Source organism: Mirounga leonina, unplaced genomic scaffold (genome assembly GCF_011800145.1).
Source record: "Mirounga leonina isolate KUSES-001 unplaced genomic scaffold, KU_Mleo_1.0 Mir_165, whole genome shotgun sequence".
NCBI classification, from domain to species: domain Eukaryota; kingdom Metazoa; phylum Chordata; class Mammalia; order Carnivora; family Phocidae; genus Mirounga; species Mirounga leonina.
In genome coordinates this window covers 81,118,281-81,132,159 of record NW_023270415.1, presented here as the reverse complement: position 1 = coordinate 81,132,159, position 13,879 = coordinate 81,118,281, and the positions used below count along the sequence as shown (strand labels likewise).

The window sequence follows — 13,879 nt, the reverse complement described above, 5'->3', positions numbered from 1 at the left end:
GAGACGGCCCAGACCCGTTTGTATGTGGCTCCAGCCGGGGCCGGCCCCCAGCCCACTGGCACCTCAGGGCCATAAACAGGGAGAGGTCGCTATAGCTGATGGTGGCTCTGCTGCAAGTCTGGGGAGGGAACCCGCCGTGCCTTGGTTTCCCCAGATGCACTCCGGGGACACTCAGCCTCTTGCTCCCTGAGGGGTCGCCTGCCTGCTGTGTGCGCACGCCTGGGCTGGGGGCCGGAGTGCTCCACAGTGAGGCAGGCCGTGTGTCCGTGGGCACGTGGTGACGTCCAGGCAGCCGGCCACCTCATGGGCTCAGGGCTTCTGTGGCAGAGCAGAGCCGGGCCTGGCACAGGAGGGCCACTGGCCGGGGCCGCCCCTGCCCCCATTGCCTTTGTGGAGTGGGCAGATGGGGTCCCGGCTCTGTGCCCTGCAGCCATGGGGACTTGGGCACGGTGTGGAGCCTCTCTGGCACTGGTGAGTGACGCCAGGCCCCAAGGCCCCGGTAGGGCCTGCCCCGCCCCGCCCCTGCCCTGCCCCAGCCAGGGACCCAGGGCTCCTTCCTGTCTAGCTTGCTTCCTTCTTGCTGCAGCTGTGTTCCCCGTGTATGGGCTCAGGAGAGGAAGGAGAGAAGCCCCAAGGAGGTAGGTGGGCCCCTGCCGCAGGGAGGTTCGGGGGCAGGGAGAGATGGGAGGCGCAGAGAGAGAGGCTAAGAGGGAGGAGGGGCTGGGAGCCACATGACAAAGATGGAGCCTCTGGAGGCAGAGGAGGATTAAACTCTTTGCCCAACCCCCCCTCCCCTCCTGCAGAGGGTCTGACGTGTCACCCCTCAGGCAGCTGCCCTGCCCCCACCCCAGCAGCCCTCCCCACTGCACCCCAAGTCCAGCCAGGGAGGAGTGACACTTAACAGAGCACGGCCCAGGCTGCTGACCAACACTGTGATCTGTCTGCCCAGTCCTGGGTCACGTGGGCAGGGCACTCTTTATAAACACCCGAGTGGTAGAGTGGTCACGGATGAAGACCTCACCAACCTGGGCGGAGGGGGGGAGGGGGAGGCGCATCCATCCCAGCCCTGGAGTGGCCGGCAGATAGGCCCAGGGACAGATGGTCTGGCTGAGCCAGAGTCCCCAGGGGGAGGACAGCACCAGACCACCTCCAGCCTGAGGCTGGGCCCGGTGCCAGGGCCAGAGATGCCCACTCAGGGATGCCGCTGGAGGCCTGATTTGGGGTGAACACGCACGCAGGGGAGGATAGTGAGGAGCCAGCTGTATGGCCTTGGGTCAGTTCCTTCACTTCTCTGTGCCTTGGTTTTTTCCCTGTACAGCCCGGCCTCGCCGGATGGTGGGGCAGCATCGATGAGTGATGGCACGGAGGCCCGTGGGAGAGCACTTGGCCTGTGGCAAAATGTGCAAAATGTTCAGACAGTGTCCCCAGCATGGAAAATGCTTGGGAAATGGCATCTTAAAAACGAACACAAGTCCGTCTGTCCAGGGGAACACCTCAGCGCCTGGATAGAACCGTGAGGGTCTCTATTCCTGGCTATGGAAAGATCTGTGTTTAGAAAGCAGTTTGCTGGGGAGCGTGTGTACCGTGGCCCAGGTGTGCACATTCACGGCGTGCACCTGCGTGTGCTTGCACAGGAAGTGTCCCGCAGATGGTGCAGACGGTGACAGACGCTAGTCTAGGGTGCGGGGATCTGAGTCCCGCACTCTCTTCTTCCTTGCCTTTCTGTAGTAAAAGATGGGATGGTGAGGGGAGAGGGAGATTAGGGTCCCATCCAGACCCTGCCTTGGGCCAGTGGGCTGCTCCTGCAGGTGGCCTCCCTGCTGTCCCCACCCCGAGAGGAGGAGCCCCCATCGGCCCTCGGTCCTGGAGGACCACTGCCCCAGTGTGCTGTGTGTCGGGAGGGGCTCTTGCCCCTCCTTCTGTTGTGGGGGGGGGAGGGGAGAAGGCTGGCCCCCTCAGGCTCTCAGCCTGAGGCTGCATGAACTTGGGGACAGCTCAGGAGGTCAGAGGATCCCCTGGTTCCGGGACATAGAGAACCCAGCTGGGCCTCTCACATCACAGGGCCTGCCTGCGTCTCCCCTCACCCTGGCCCAAATATTTCAAACCCAGGAGCCCAGGACAGGGTATGGGGGTCTGGGGCACCGCCTCACCGCCCTGAGCCTCAGCCCCAGGGAGGAGGACCCTTGCCCAAGGGTGTGGCTGATGTGTGGGCCACTGTGGGCTCCCTGCCCTGCTCAGTGGACTGTGTGGCCTGTCCCTCTGGACTTCCAGGCCCCACAGAGGCCTTCCCAGCCACATCGGTGTTTGTGATCCTCTCTCTGTGCTTTATTCTTCTTCAAGCTTCTCCTGCTAACATGCTACATATTTTTGTATTTATCCTGTTCACCCAACCCCATTGTCCTGTAAGCTCCGTGACCTGGGGTGGCTCTAGGGCATCAAGATAGGTCGGGGAGAATCCATCCAAGCCCGGGCCACTGCTGTTTCTGGTGTGCCTGGAACAGCGCCTGGAACATGGTAGGTGTCTGTTCTGGGCAGATGTCCCCGGTGTCCTCTATGGTCACCTGGGCAGGTCGATGAGCCTGGGCCCCGCAGCTTCAGGGCACAAAGTACCACCAGAAGCCCAGTCCTGAGTGCCCACCAGTCCTCAATCTCCAAGCTCCAGCCCAGCCCAGACCCTGATGGGCGTAATGCTCTGCTCAGGACTGCCCAGTTCTGGGGTGCCCTCCCAGGAAACAAAGACCCAGCCCTGAACCCTGGACCCTGGACTGGAGCCAGGCCAGGTCTGTGTGCTGAGTGTGGCTTGGGCCCCAGAGGGGCATCGTGGGAGGGGCCGGAGCCCACAGCTCCTCCGCAGGAGCCAGGCACGTGGACTGGGAAGGGAGTGGGGAGAATCAGCACTCAGGGTGGGGAACTCTACCCTTCTGATGTGGTGACCCTGGGACCCAGTGTCCCGCCTGAGGACACGCAAAGGGAGACTCTGGGCCTCTGGCCCGGACTTACTGGTCAGTGTGACCCTGCCCCACCCCCAGCTCAGAGCTCCAGAGCCCAGGTTTAATGCTGCCTTACACACCGCTTGGTACGTGTCTTGGAAGCACCATCCCGTGCGGGTTCCTGCCCTGGCCCGCTGCTCACATGGCCCCACTGCCCCCACTCACACGGCCCCCGCTCACACGCCCTGCCCCCCAGCTCACATGCTGCCCCCCCACATGGCCGCCCCACCCGCACAGGCTGCCCTTACCTCAGCCTGGGGGGGGCCCCTGAAGGGACAGGGAGGCAGGCTGAGTTTTCTGAGAGGCTTTCCAGGAATTCCAAAGGCAAGGTGTGGGCCCCAGGTACACAAGCACTCTGAAAGGAGCCCCAAGAGGTGTGATAGGGCTCCCTAGAGTGGGGAGGGACAGGCGGTCAGGGGACAGGGGAGGCCGGTCTGCTGGGGACCCTTCTGCCTAGTTTGAATTTTTCACTGTGGATGTGGAGAACTTACAAGAGACAAAAAATTCAAGAAAGTGACAGAGGGGCTCTCCTCAAGTGAAAGGGAAGGACAAGGAGGGGACACTGTGGGGACCTCACACAGTAGCATCCCCTCCCACCCAGGAGCTTCTGTGTCCTGTGGATCCTCAATCCTCACAGCAGAGAGGGGCCACAGATAAGTATCTGAGGCTCAGAGAGGTCGAAAGACAGGAGTGAGGCGCACAGCAAAGCCGGGAGTCCTCAGGGGGGCTGCCACCTTCTGCAGCAAGGCCCTCCCTTCCAGGGGTCGGTCATTTGCTCCTGCCCAGGCCGGAGCTCCATCCCATGTGGTTGGCCGATGACGTGGCCACAGCCCATGGACACGGGGCCGGGTGGCCACCCACGACAGCCCCGGACCCAAGCCCTGACTTCCATGTGGGGACACGCAAGAACAGAACTCTCTGCCACCAGGTCAGGGGGACTTTATTAAGGGCCTCCTGAGTGCTGGGATTCCTGCCCCAGGACTCCCATGGCCGTGGGGAGCTGGACTCCTCTCCACGCCTCATCTCTGGGCCCGTGGGACCTCACACTCCCTGCCCCTAATTCTACTCAGCCTTTGTGGGGCCCTCCTGAGTGCCTGCTCCTTGCTGGTTGCAGGGGACACCATGGGTGGAACATGGCTCAGCTGATGGAGGGGGTGGGGCAGGGAAGGCTTCCTGGAGGAAGAGATGCCCGAGCAAGGGTTAAGGAGTAGGCTGCAACATGGAGGTTGGATGGCCTGCGTGCAGGCTGGGTTCTATCGACTTGGAACAGTGCCGCATCAATAGAACCCAGCCTGCTGAGCAGTAGGAGCTGGGCAGGGCTTCTGGAGGGAGCCATGGAAGGCTGGAAGGGGCAGAGGGGCATGGGCCACCTGAGTTAGGGTCTAGGAGGGGCCTCAACTGGGCCAGGCGTGTGCGAAGAGCGCTCTGGGGCCCCTGGGCACTGACAGCCCGTGTGCGGCACAGTGGGGTCCTCCCGGATCCTACAGCCTGCTGGGGCCCCAGGGCAGCAGGCCACCGAAAGCGGTGAGCAGTGCAAGGGTGACAGCAGCTGGCTGCAGGGCATGGGCCCCGTTGGCGTTGCACAGGTCAGTGGAGCAACACGTGATGTTCTTCTTGCCCATGGAGTAGCTCTGCGAGTCCTCCACACAGTGTGAGCTGCAGCCCTTGCTAATGGTCGTCACGTTGCCAACAGCACCTGGGGGTTGGGACGCTCAGCTGGGGCTGGGTCCTGGATACTCACCCACTGGCCTTGTCCCTGCTCCCATGACCCTCTTCCTGTGCCCTAACTAGCACTCTATAGTCACCCTGGGTGACGACCTCAAGGCTGCAGTGTCAGGGCAAGTGCAGGGGCTCATCCACATCCGTCCACATGCCCAAGGCAGCCAGATCTTCTGCTGGGCACTGAAAATGCCTAATGAATGGGTGAAGGCAGGGATGGATGAATGACTGATGGATGGGTGGGTGGATGAGTGATGGAGGGGAGATGATGGATGGATGGATGGATGGATGATGGAGGGTGATGATGGATGGATGGGTGGATGGATGAGTGATGAAGGGGGGATGGATGGGTGGATGGATGGATGAGTGATGGAGGGGGGATGGATGGGTGGATGGATGGATGGATGGATGGATGGATGGATGGATGGATGGATGATGGAGGGAGATGATGGATGGATGGGTGGATGGATGAGTGATGGAGGGGGATGATGGATGGATGGGTGGATGGATGAGTGATGAAGGGGGATGGATGGATGGATGAATGATGGAGGGAGATGATGGATGGATGGGTGGATGGATGAGTGATGAAGGGGGATGGATGGATGGATGAATGAGTGATGAAGGGGGGATGGATGGATGGATGGATGAGTGATGGAGGGGGGATGGATGGACAGATGGACAAAGGATGGGTGGGGGGATGAATGGATGGGAAGCTGAGCACCTGTATCTGTGGGTGGATAGATGAACAAGTGGGCAGGTGGACAGAAGGTTCTTTGAGTCCCTACCAGGGGGTGGGAAGGTGCAGGGAGTCAAAGGGAATGGCAAGAGGCAGGACAGAGCCCCACCCAGCCCTGGGGGAATCTGGGCAGGATCAGGGGGAGGCCTGTGGGGACGGCAGGGCTACTCACGGATGTGCTTGGTCCAGCAGTGGGTCTCAGAGTCAGTGCAGTTCCGCACATACTGGCAATCGTGGTTGCTCGCCCGGGCCTTGCAGGAGAAGCACTGCAGGGCGGTGCCTGGGGGGTGGGGGTGCTCAGAGTGGGGAAGCAGCCTCCTTTTCTCATCTGTCACAGCTTCCAGGTTGCTGGGAGTGTGCAAGAGCACAAGAGCCCACTGCAAACTGGGACCCCCGTTAGTGGGAAGCACTAGTGCCCAGGGAGGGCACTCCACTCATCAAAGTCCACCAGGAACGCTTCTCTGCCCACCTGCTGCCACGGCCCCTGGAACCCATGGTTAGTGCCCCAGCTCACCCCTCTGTGAAATGCCCGTGGTCTGAGACAGAAGGGAGTGACTGCAAACTGGTTCCCCCCGCTTGGCAGGCGGCCCAGCCGGGCACTGGGCAGGTGAGGGCAGGGTGGACAGGACCCTTCCCAGAATTGCTCCTGCCACCAGGCATCGAGGCCCTTCCATTACTGTCTCTAAAAGCCTGTGCAAGCCCGACCCAGCCTCCCAGCCCCACTCAGGCCTCCCCAGTGCCAGGAGACCCTGTGTGGGCCCCTGGCCAGGCCCTGTTCTGTCCCCGGGGGTAATGGCCCCAGCTGGCATGATAAGGTCCCTTCCGGTCAAAACAATGATGGGATGGGATAAAGTCACCCAAGCATAAGCAGGCCCCATGCTGCTAGTCCCATGCTCGGTCACCACACACACTAGCTGACTCCCAGCAGCCATTGTCATGACCCCCACTTTCCAGAAGAGGAAGCTGAGGCTCTAAGAGACTTAGTGAGACCGAGCTGGGCTTGGAGTGCAGACTAGAGCAGCTGAGGCCTGCACCTTTCCCCCGGGACCCCAGCCTGGGTATCTGCTGTCCTTGCTGCCCACAGCGGACCCCAGGGCTGGGCCTGGGAAGAGGCCCCAGGTGGTCTCAGGACACCCCCAGGCTCCCCCCTTTCATTCTGCCCTCCTTGCCTCCATGGCACTTCTTACCTTGAGGCTTTTTGTCCCTGTGCCTCCCCCAACCCTGCAGGCTCCCCGTGCATCCCTCCGCTGGTGGCGCTCCAGGAGCCAGGCCCTGCGCCACGGTGGTAAAGGAGAACGCCATCCTGGCCGCCTGCCTCTGGGTGAGGCCTTGCTGCACCCTGGCTGCACCGGGAGCTGCCCCGGGGTGACACGGGCAAGGACCAAAGCCCCTTCTTCCTGCCGCTGCCTCTCTTACCTCCCACCTGACTCCCTCCCCCCGCCCCCACCTCCACCTCCTCTGTCTGTCCTTCTGGGTGGGCCCCTCTCTGAGTGCCCCTCTGGTCTCCCCTGATTATCCCCCCAGCCCTATTCCCGTGGCCCTGCCCCATGGTGGCGGAGGTCTCACCTGGCCGCAGGGCCAAACCGATGGCCAGCAGGGTGAGGAGGACAGCCTTCATGGTCACCAGTGGGCGGCGGTGGGCTGGACTCAGGGTGGCTTTATACTGCTTTGGCTGGCAAGGGGGAAGCTCCGCCGCCCACTGTCAACAGGGACGGGTTCCCCGGGGCCAGCAAGTACTCCGGGGCAGGTAGATCCCAATCTCCGGCCGCCCTGCCAGGCCGCTCCCAGCCACTCCCTTTGTCTTTCTGTCTGCTTCCAGAAGGCAGGGCCTGCCCAGGGCAGGGGCCATTTCTTAGCCACCCCAGGGCGAGGTGCTGAGGTGCCACAGTGAGCAGTGAGGGCAGAGAATTGTGAGTGGGGGGGGGGGGGCAAGGTTGAGGGCCAGCCTCCCTTGGGCCCTGCTCTGCTCCCAGGGCTCCTGGTCCCCCAGGGGCAACAGGCCTTGAATGGCCACACACGAGAGGTGCCTCGGTGGGGGGGCAGGGGGAGACCATTCTGGGAAGTGCCCTGGAGGCCAGAGGGGGGCTGGCACAGCCCAAGTACACAGGTGTGGTGCATCGAAATGTGTGCACGCTGGGTGCAGGCTTAGCCCTCGTGACCTTCCTTAATCCCCACACACCATGGAGCTTTAGCTGCAAGGGAGTCTGGGAAACAAAGCATTAGCAGCCTCTATAGGAGGAGGTGGAAGGGGGTCGGCACCGTGCTGGACGTCGTCTGCAGCCCAGACCCACTCTCCACCCTGTTTGTGTCCTGGGATCCCATGAGGATCCCAAAGGGCTTCCACTGGCTGGAGACCTGAGGGTGAGAGGTGCAGAGGCTGGGCCATCTCTTCTGCTGTGCCCCAACAGCGAGGCTGCAGTGGCCATGCGTGGCCGTGTCCTGGGGGCCAGCCTCCTTCCTTCCCACCAGCCTCAACCAGCCTGGGGTAACGGTCCCTTCCCCTCACCCCTCCAAGCCCCGGGGCCCAGGGGCTTCCTGTTGCTCTTGGCCTGGGGCCCATTCATGCTCCCCATTGTCCCTCTAAGCGTGACCCTCCCTTTGTAAACAGTCTCCCCATGACTCCTTGGAGTGTCCAGCTGGGTGCTGGCAGGTACAGGCCACGATCACCGCCTGCTGACCCCATGTGTCTGGGGAGGGGACAGGCCCCTCCCAGGGGTGGAGAGAGCACCTTTCACTTCCCGATGCTCGCCTGGCCCTGGGATGGCACCTCTGACCTCACTTTGGCATCTGACCTCGTCCCCCCGGGCAGGGCCGAGTGCATGTTGCTGGCAAGGCCCTCGCTGGGGAAATGGGCTCCATCTCCCAGCTCTCCTGGGCAGTGGGGGGAGCAGAACGACGCCCCTGGTGGGGGGCAGCTTCCACCCTCTCACCCTGAGTCCTGGATCAAGATAACACGGTGATGTGGGCTAGGGGTAAGACCCAGAGCTCCCTGGGATTTGCTACACCTCTGGGGTCTTTCCTGCACGGCCCCCTGGCACCCACCAGTTTGGGCCCTTTCCTGTGGAGGGCGTCTCTCCTTTGGCAGATGAGGAGCCTGGGGCCCAGAGAGAGACAGGACCTTGCTCAAGGTCACATGGGGGGGGGGGAGGTGAATGTGGTCCCTCCACCAGCTGCCTTTCTGGTCTACTCTGCCCGCTCAGAACTTTCTCCCTGAACACCCCCACTCCAGCCCACAGTCCCCGGTCCCATCGGCTCAGGTGCCTCGTGGTAAGATGTTTGTGACTTCACCGTTTCAGTGTATGGCTGTCTGCCTGTCGGCCCACGCCCAGCTCACTGGGACTGGGGGTGCCCTGGACTGGAGCCTTTCTTATCTGCCTTTTTATTCAAGGCACCCAGCACCTAACACCAGCCTGGAACATTCATTCCTCAAATATTGACAGGTGCATAAATATTTGTTAATCTGATTTGAGGTGATTACTCTAAAGCAGTGGTTCTCAAGCAGGGGGCTTCTGGGCCCCAGGGGACATTTGGCAATGCCTGAGGACATTGTCAGTTGTCCCATCAGGGGGCTGCTACTGCCTTCCAGTGGGTGCAGGCCAAGAATGCCGCTCAGCATCCTGCACAGGACGCGCCCACGACAGAGACACATCCAGCTTGATGTGAACAGAACCGCAGGGGCAGGAGGCCCGCCCAGAGCCACGGGGACGAGACTGCTGTCCCACTGAGGACGGAAGGTGGAGAAGTAGACCAAACAGGGAAGGACATAAATTTGGGGGGCCAGGGGCAAAAATGCTATGGTCTGAATCGTGTCTCCCCCAATTCCTATGTTGAAGCCCCAGTGTGATGTATTTGGAGGTGGGGCCGTTGGGAGGTGATTAGGTTCAGATGAGGTCATGAGGGTGGGGCCCCCACGATGGAGTTTGTGCCCTGATAAGATCAGACACCAGAGCTCCCCCCACCAGGTGAGAACACAGTCCAGGACGTGGGTCCTCGCCAGGCCCGGCCCTGCCGGCACCCCGGTCTCAGACTTCCAGCCTCCAGAGCTGTGAGAAATCAGTCTCTGTTGTTTATGTCACCCGGTCTGTAGTCACTTGTTACAGCGGCCCGAGCTGACTGAGCTCATGGCCTATAAGCCATAGCTGAAATCCTGAAGCCCATGGCCACAATGCCCTAGACCCCGACACAGGCTGATCTCTGACCTCAGTCCAAAACTAAGCCCTCACTAGGGTCACAGTCTGAGCCCTGACTCTGCTCACCAAACGAGCCCTGACCCCGGTCACCCAGAGGACCTGGCCCCGGTCACTGACTGTGTCTTGTCCCATTACCCATGCTTTGGGCACATCCTGAATACAGCCCCTCAGCCTAGACTAAGCCTGGATCCTCTGGCTGTCCCACTTTCCGGGAAGGTCTGTCACTAAGGGGCATGAGTCCCTGCAGTCCCTCCCTGCAGCGGACGGGGTCAGGGTGGGGCTTTGGTATGACTCACCCTTAGCGCCCTTCCTCGCCTCTGCTTTGGAGGTCACCTTCTGGGGCTCCAGATTTTCCTGTTCTCGCTCATCTCTCCACCTACCTGCCCAACCCGTTGGGTTCCCTGGAGATCCTGCCTGCTCACATTTCCCTTCTCGCCAGGACGGAAAGCAGAAAGCCGGGGCTGATGGGACCAGCAGTAGGGCCAGGCCCTGGGAGGAGGCAGGATTGCTGACCCCCCCTCGTGCAGGGTCCTTGCCAACAGACCATGACCTCCCAGGGCTGCTATGTGAATGGACACCAGTTCTGGATGAATCTTTTATTTTAGGCAGAATTAATTTAAAAAATAAAGATGGTAGGTTCCATACAAAACCACCACTGATTTCACCTTCCACTTCTGTAGACCTTTTCCTTTAGAAAAATGCATTCGTAAAATCGAGAGGGTCATCCACATGCTGCCAGACCACTGACAACCGGGGAAAGCACGCTCAGCGCCCGGCCTCCCATTTTGGGCTCTTGAAATTCAGGCATCTTGCAAGCTCTGCGTGTGTGTGTGTGTGTGTGCGCGCGTGCTTGTGGGTATTGGGGGCACCGAGTCCCATGACGGGCCCTGGGAGCCTGCTTCTCACCCCCGGTCCACCACGGCCAAGCTCCCACGGCCCACCACCAGCCTGGGTGCCCGATCATCTCTGATTCTGTGAAGGGCCTCGCGCCCCAGAGGCGGGGCCTCTTCCTGGTCCTCACAAAGGTGTCCTATGTACTAGGAGGCTCTGCCCCACACCCGACCCCTCCTCCGTTCCAGCCCCCTGCTGGGTCCCTCCTCCTCCGGTGCCTCTCAGATCTGTCCCTCTCTCCTCCCTCCTGGAGTGAGGTCAGGGAACCCAGGAGACCCGGCCCACTCAGGCAGCGCCACCCCTCTGCCAGACGGTGTGGAATTCACAAGCACCCCCAGCCTGGAGCCAAAGCCCCCTCTTTGCTGTGAGAGACTTGTCACCCCAAGGCCCCTGCGCTGGGGACTGACTGGTGATGTTTCCCCACCTGAGGCCTCCAGGATCCGGGTGAGTGGTTCTGCTGCGTCCAGGCCTGCCTCCAGGTGGAGGCCTGCAGGCTGAGGGACAACATGCCCAGAAGGGGCTCCTGTGGCGGGCCTGGAGGGGGCAGGGAGAGCCAGTTGTGGTGTGGCCTGCTGGGGACCTTTCTGTGGAGCCCACTGGGATGCCAGGGGTGGGGCGGGGGGTGAGCTGCTCAGAATGACGCTCTCAAGGCCACTCTAGCTGTGAACAGGGATGGGGAGGCTATCGTGGTGAGCAGGTGTGGTCTGAAGACTCGGTCCTGTGCATGGGGGGTGATAGGGAGAGGGGAGTCCTCAGGAGACACCACATCTTTCTTCTCCTCCTCTTTCTGACCCTTTCTTCTCTATCAGTGTGGGCTCAGCCCTGGAGATGCGGCCCAAGGGTCCCGGAGTGATGATGGGAGCATCTGGGGGAACCCCATGCATCTTGGGAGTCAAACCCCAGGCCCCTGCCAGCCCCATGCCGGTTTGGGGAGGTGCATGCGATCCCATGTCCATGAGGTGGCAGCAGAGTGTCACCCACAGGGATGGAGCCAGCCTTCCTGGGGGGGTCACCTGGCTGCCCCCAGAGACCCTGCTCAGTCCCCCTCGAGTTATGCTCAGTGGCCCCAATTTTCTCCTCTGTGAAACACATCTGCTTCTAGCACCTCCAAATTCTTGACCCACAGAACCACGTGCAGCAAGGTGGTTAGTCTCAAGCCACTGAGTTTGGGGGTGCTTCATCATGCAGTAGTAGGTGGCTGCTGTGGGGGCAAAGACAGAAGCAAGGAGGCCAGGGGGACTCGGGCCAGGGAGAGAGTAGCTGTGGGCGTGAGGAGATCAGATGAGGCGCGGATGGGGAGGGCAGAGCTGGGCAGAGCTCCTGGTCAATCAGGGCGCAAGGCACAGCTTGAGTTAAGCATGACTGAATTTTTGGCCCGAGTGAATGCAAAGATGACAGTGCCACTCACTGAGATGGGGAGTGCGCTGGGCGCCTGGGTGGCTCAGTTGGTTAAGCGACTGCCTTCGGCTCAGGTCATGATCCTGGAGTCCCTGGATCGAGTCCCGCATCGGGCTCCCTGCTCGGCGAGGAGCCTGCTTCTCCCTCTAACCCTCCTCCCTCTCATGTACTCTCTCTCTCATTCTCGCTCTCTCAAATAAATAAATAAATCTTAAAAAAAAAAAAAGAGAGAGATGGGGAGTGCACGGATGGGGCAAGGCTGGGCGGTGTCCTGAGCTCAGGCCTAGAAATGCAGGGCGTGAGGTGCTGCACATGGAGATGCTGGGAAGAGTTCCCGAGAGGGGTCCTGGCAGGACCGGCCGGTGCTGGTATTGCCCAGAGACGAGATCACCCAGGGAGTGGGTGTGGCTAGAGAGGGGAGAGCCAAGGAGTGAGCCCAGGCAGTCAGGAACCCTCAGGGGGCTGCGTGGAAGGAGGGCCTGGGGTGGTAGCACCCTGGGAGCCCGGGAAGAAAGTGAATGGAGTGGGAAGGAGTGACGGAAGTCTGTCTTAGTCCCCCGTGGCTATGTAACAAGTAACTAGACACTTGGTGGCCAAAAGTGACACACATGGGGTCAGCAGTGCTGGTTCCTTCTGCAGGAAAGGAGCCTCCAGGAAAGAATGCGCACTCCTCCTCTGCCTACAAAGCACACACTCCGACCCGTATCTCTGGTCACATTTCCTTTTCTCCCTCTTCTCCTGTGGTTATGTCGTCTTCCCTGACCCTCCTCCCTCCCTCCTACTAAGACCCTGTGATTACACTGCCCCCCCCCATCAGCATGATCTCTCCATCTCAAGAATCTTCATCACATCTGCAAAGCCCCTGTTGCCACCTGAGGTCACGTATCTCTAGGTTCTGGGGATGGGGGTGTGGGCGTGGGGGGGGCACTCTTCAGCCGCCAGGGCTGGACTCTGGTCTCCAAAGACTCCCATCTGTCCAGCATCAGGTCCCTTGCAAGTCTCACCAGCTCTAAAGCCTCACACGGCAACATCCAAACCCCGCACATCAGGTGTGGATGAGGCGCCGGCGGAGTCAGAGGCCCAGTGGGAAGAAAACCACGCTGGCCGCTGCATTTCGCTAACGCGAGCGGCCCCATCACCGCGCTCCCGCCAACCCTGGCTCGGGACTGCAAGAGCCCCGAGTCCTTCAGCACAGGGCTCCACGCACACAAGGACGCGACGCCCGGGCGGGTGCGCCCCGCCGGCAGGTGCACCGGGGGGGCCCCGCCGCCCCGCGCCGCCGCGGCGCTCGGCCACCCGCAAGGCCACCGAGAGGCCGAGTCAGTCCTCCCGGCTGCCTAGAGCGTCCCGGAAGTGGCCCGGGGAAGGCGGCCGGGCGCGGGCCGGCGGCGGGGAGAGCGGGGCACTTCCGGCGCGGCTGCGGCTGCGGCCGGGTCCGCAGGTGAGTGGGGGCCGGGCCGGGGGCGGGCGCCGCGCGGTGTGTGCTTTCCCGGGCGGAGGCTCCTCCCGTCCCAGCCCCGCCGCCGCCGCCGCCGCCGCGCCTGGCCGCGCCGCCGCTCGCAGACCCTCGGGGCCTCGCCGGCGGAGAGCGTCGGTCGCCGGGTCCCCGCCCCGGGACCTGCCGGACGGGGCCTTGCGCGGCTTTCCTTTTTCCCTTTCCGGTGTGTGCGTTTGCCCCGGGCCGAGCTTCTGCCCCCAGACGTGGGCTCCGGGAGGGAAGCGCTTTCAAAAGACGCCGGCCCTCGTCTCCTGGCCCCGGGGTTCGCGTGGAGGCCCCGCAGCTGCGCTGTGGGCGGAACCGGGCCCGCCGACGCCCCTCCCCGGACCCCCCGCTCCGGCGCCCCTCCCGGATTCCCGCCCCCGGCGTCTCCCCCCAGCGGGCCGCGCCCCCAGGACCCCGACGCCCCCAAGCAGGTGGCGGCCCCCAGGACCCACCCCGCCCCGGCGTCCCCCCC

The 13,879-nt window shown here is 62.2% G+C and overlaps 2 protein-coding genes across 2 annotated transcripts in view; one reads left to right on the top strand and one right to left on the bottom strand.

The window, feature by feature from the left end:
• Positions 1-4,471: 4,471 nt before the first annotated feature.
• Positions 4,472-7,063, bottom strand: PSCA (prostate stem cell antigen). Its single transcript, XM_035012068.1, has 3 exons — positions 7,012-7,063; positions 5,618-5,725; positions 4,472-4,686 (listed from the first exon to the last, which is right to left on the bottom strand). Exons 1-3 carry the CDS (start codon positions 7,061-7,063, stop codon positions 4,472-4,474), a joined length of 375 nt encoding a protein of 124 aa, XP_034867959.1.
• Positions 7,064-13,321: 6,258 nt separating this feature from the next.
• JRK (Jrk helix-turn-helix protein) overlaps positions 13,322-13,879 on the top strand; it is an 11,973-nt gene continuing 11,415 nt past the window's right edge. The window contains exon 1 of the mRNA XM_035012042.1: positions 13,322-13,365. The gene's annotated coding sequence lies outside the window, so the exon portion shown is untranslated. The remainder of the gene's footprint in view (positions 13,366-13,879) is intronic.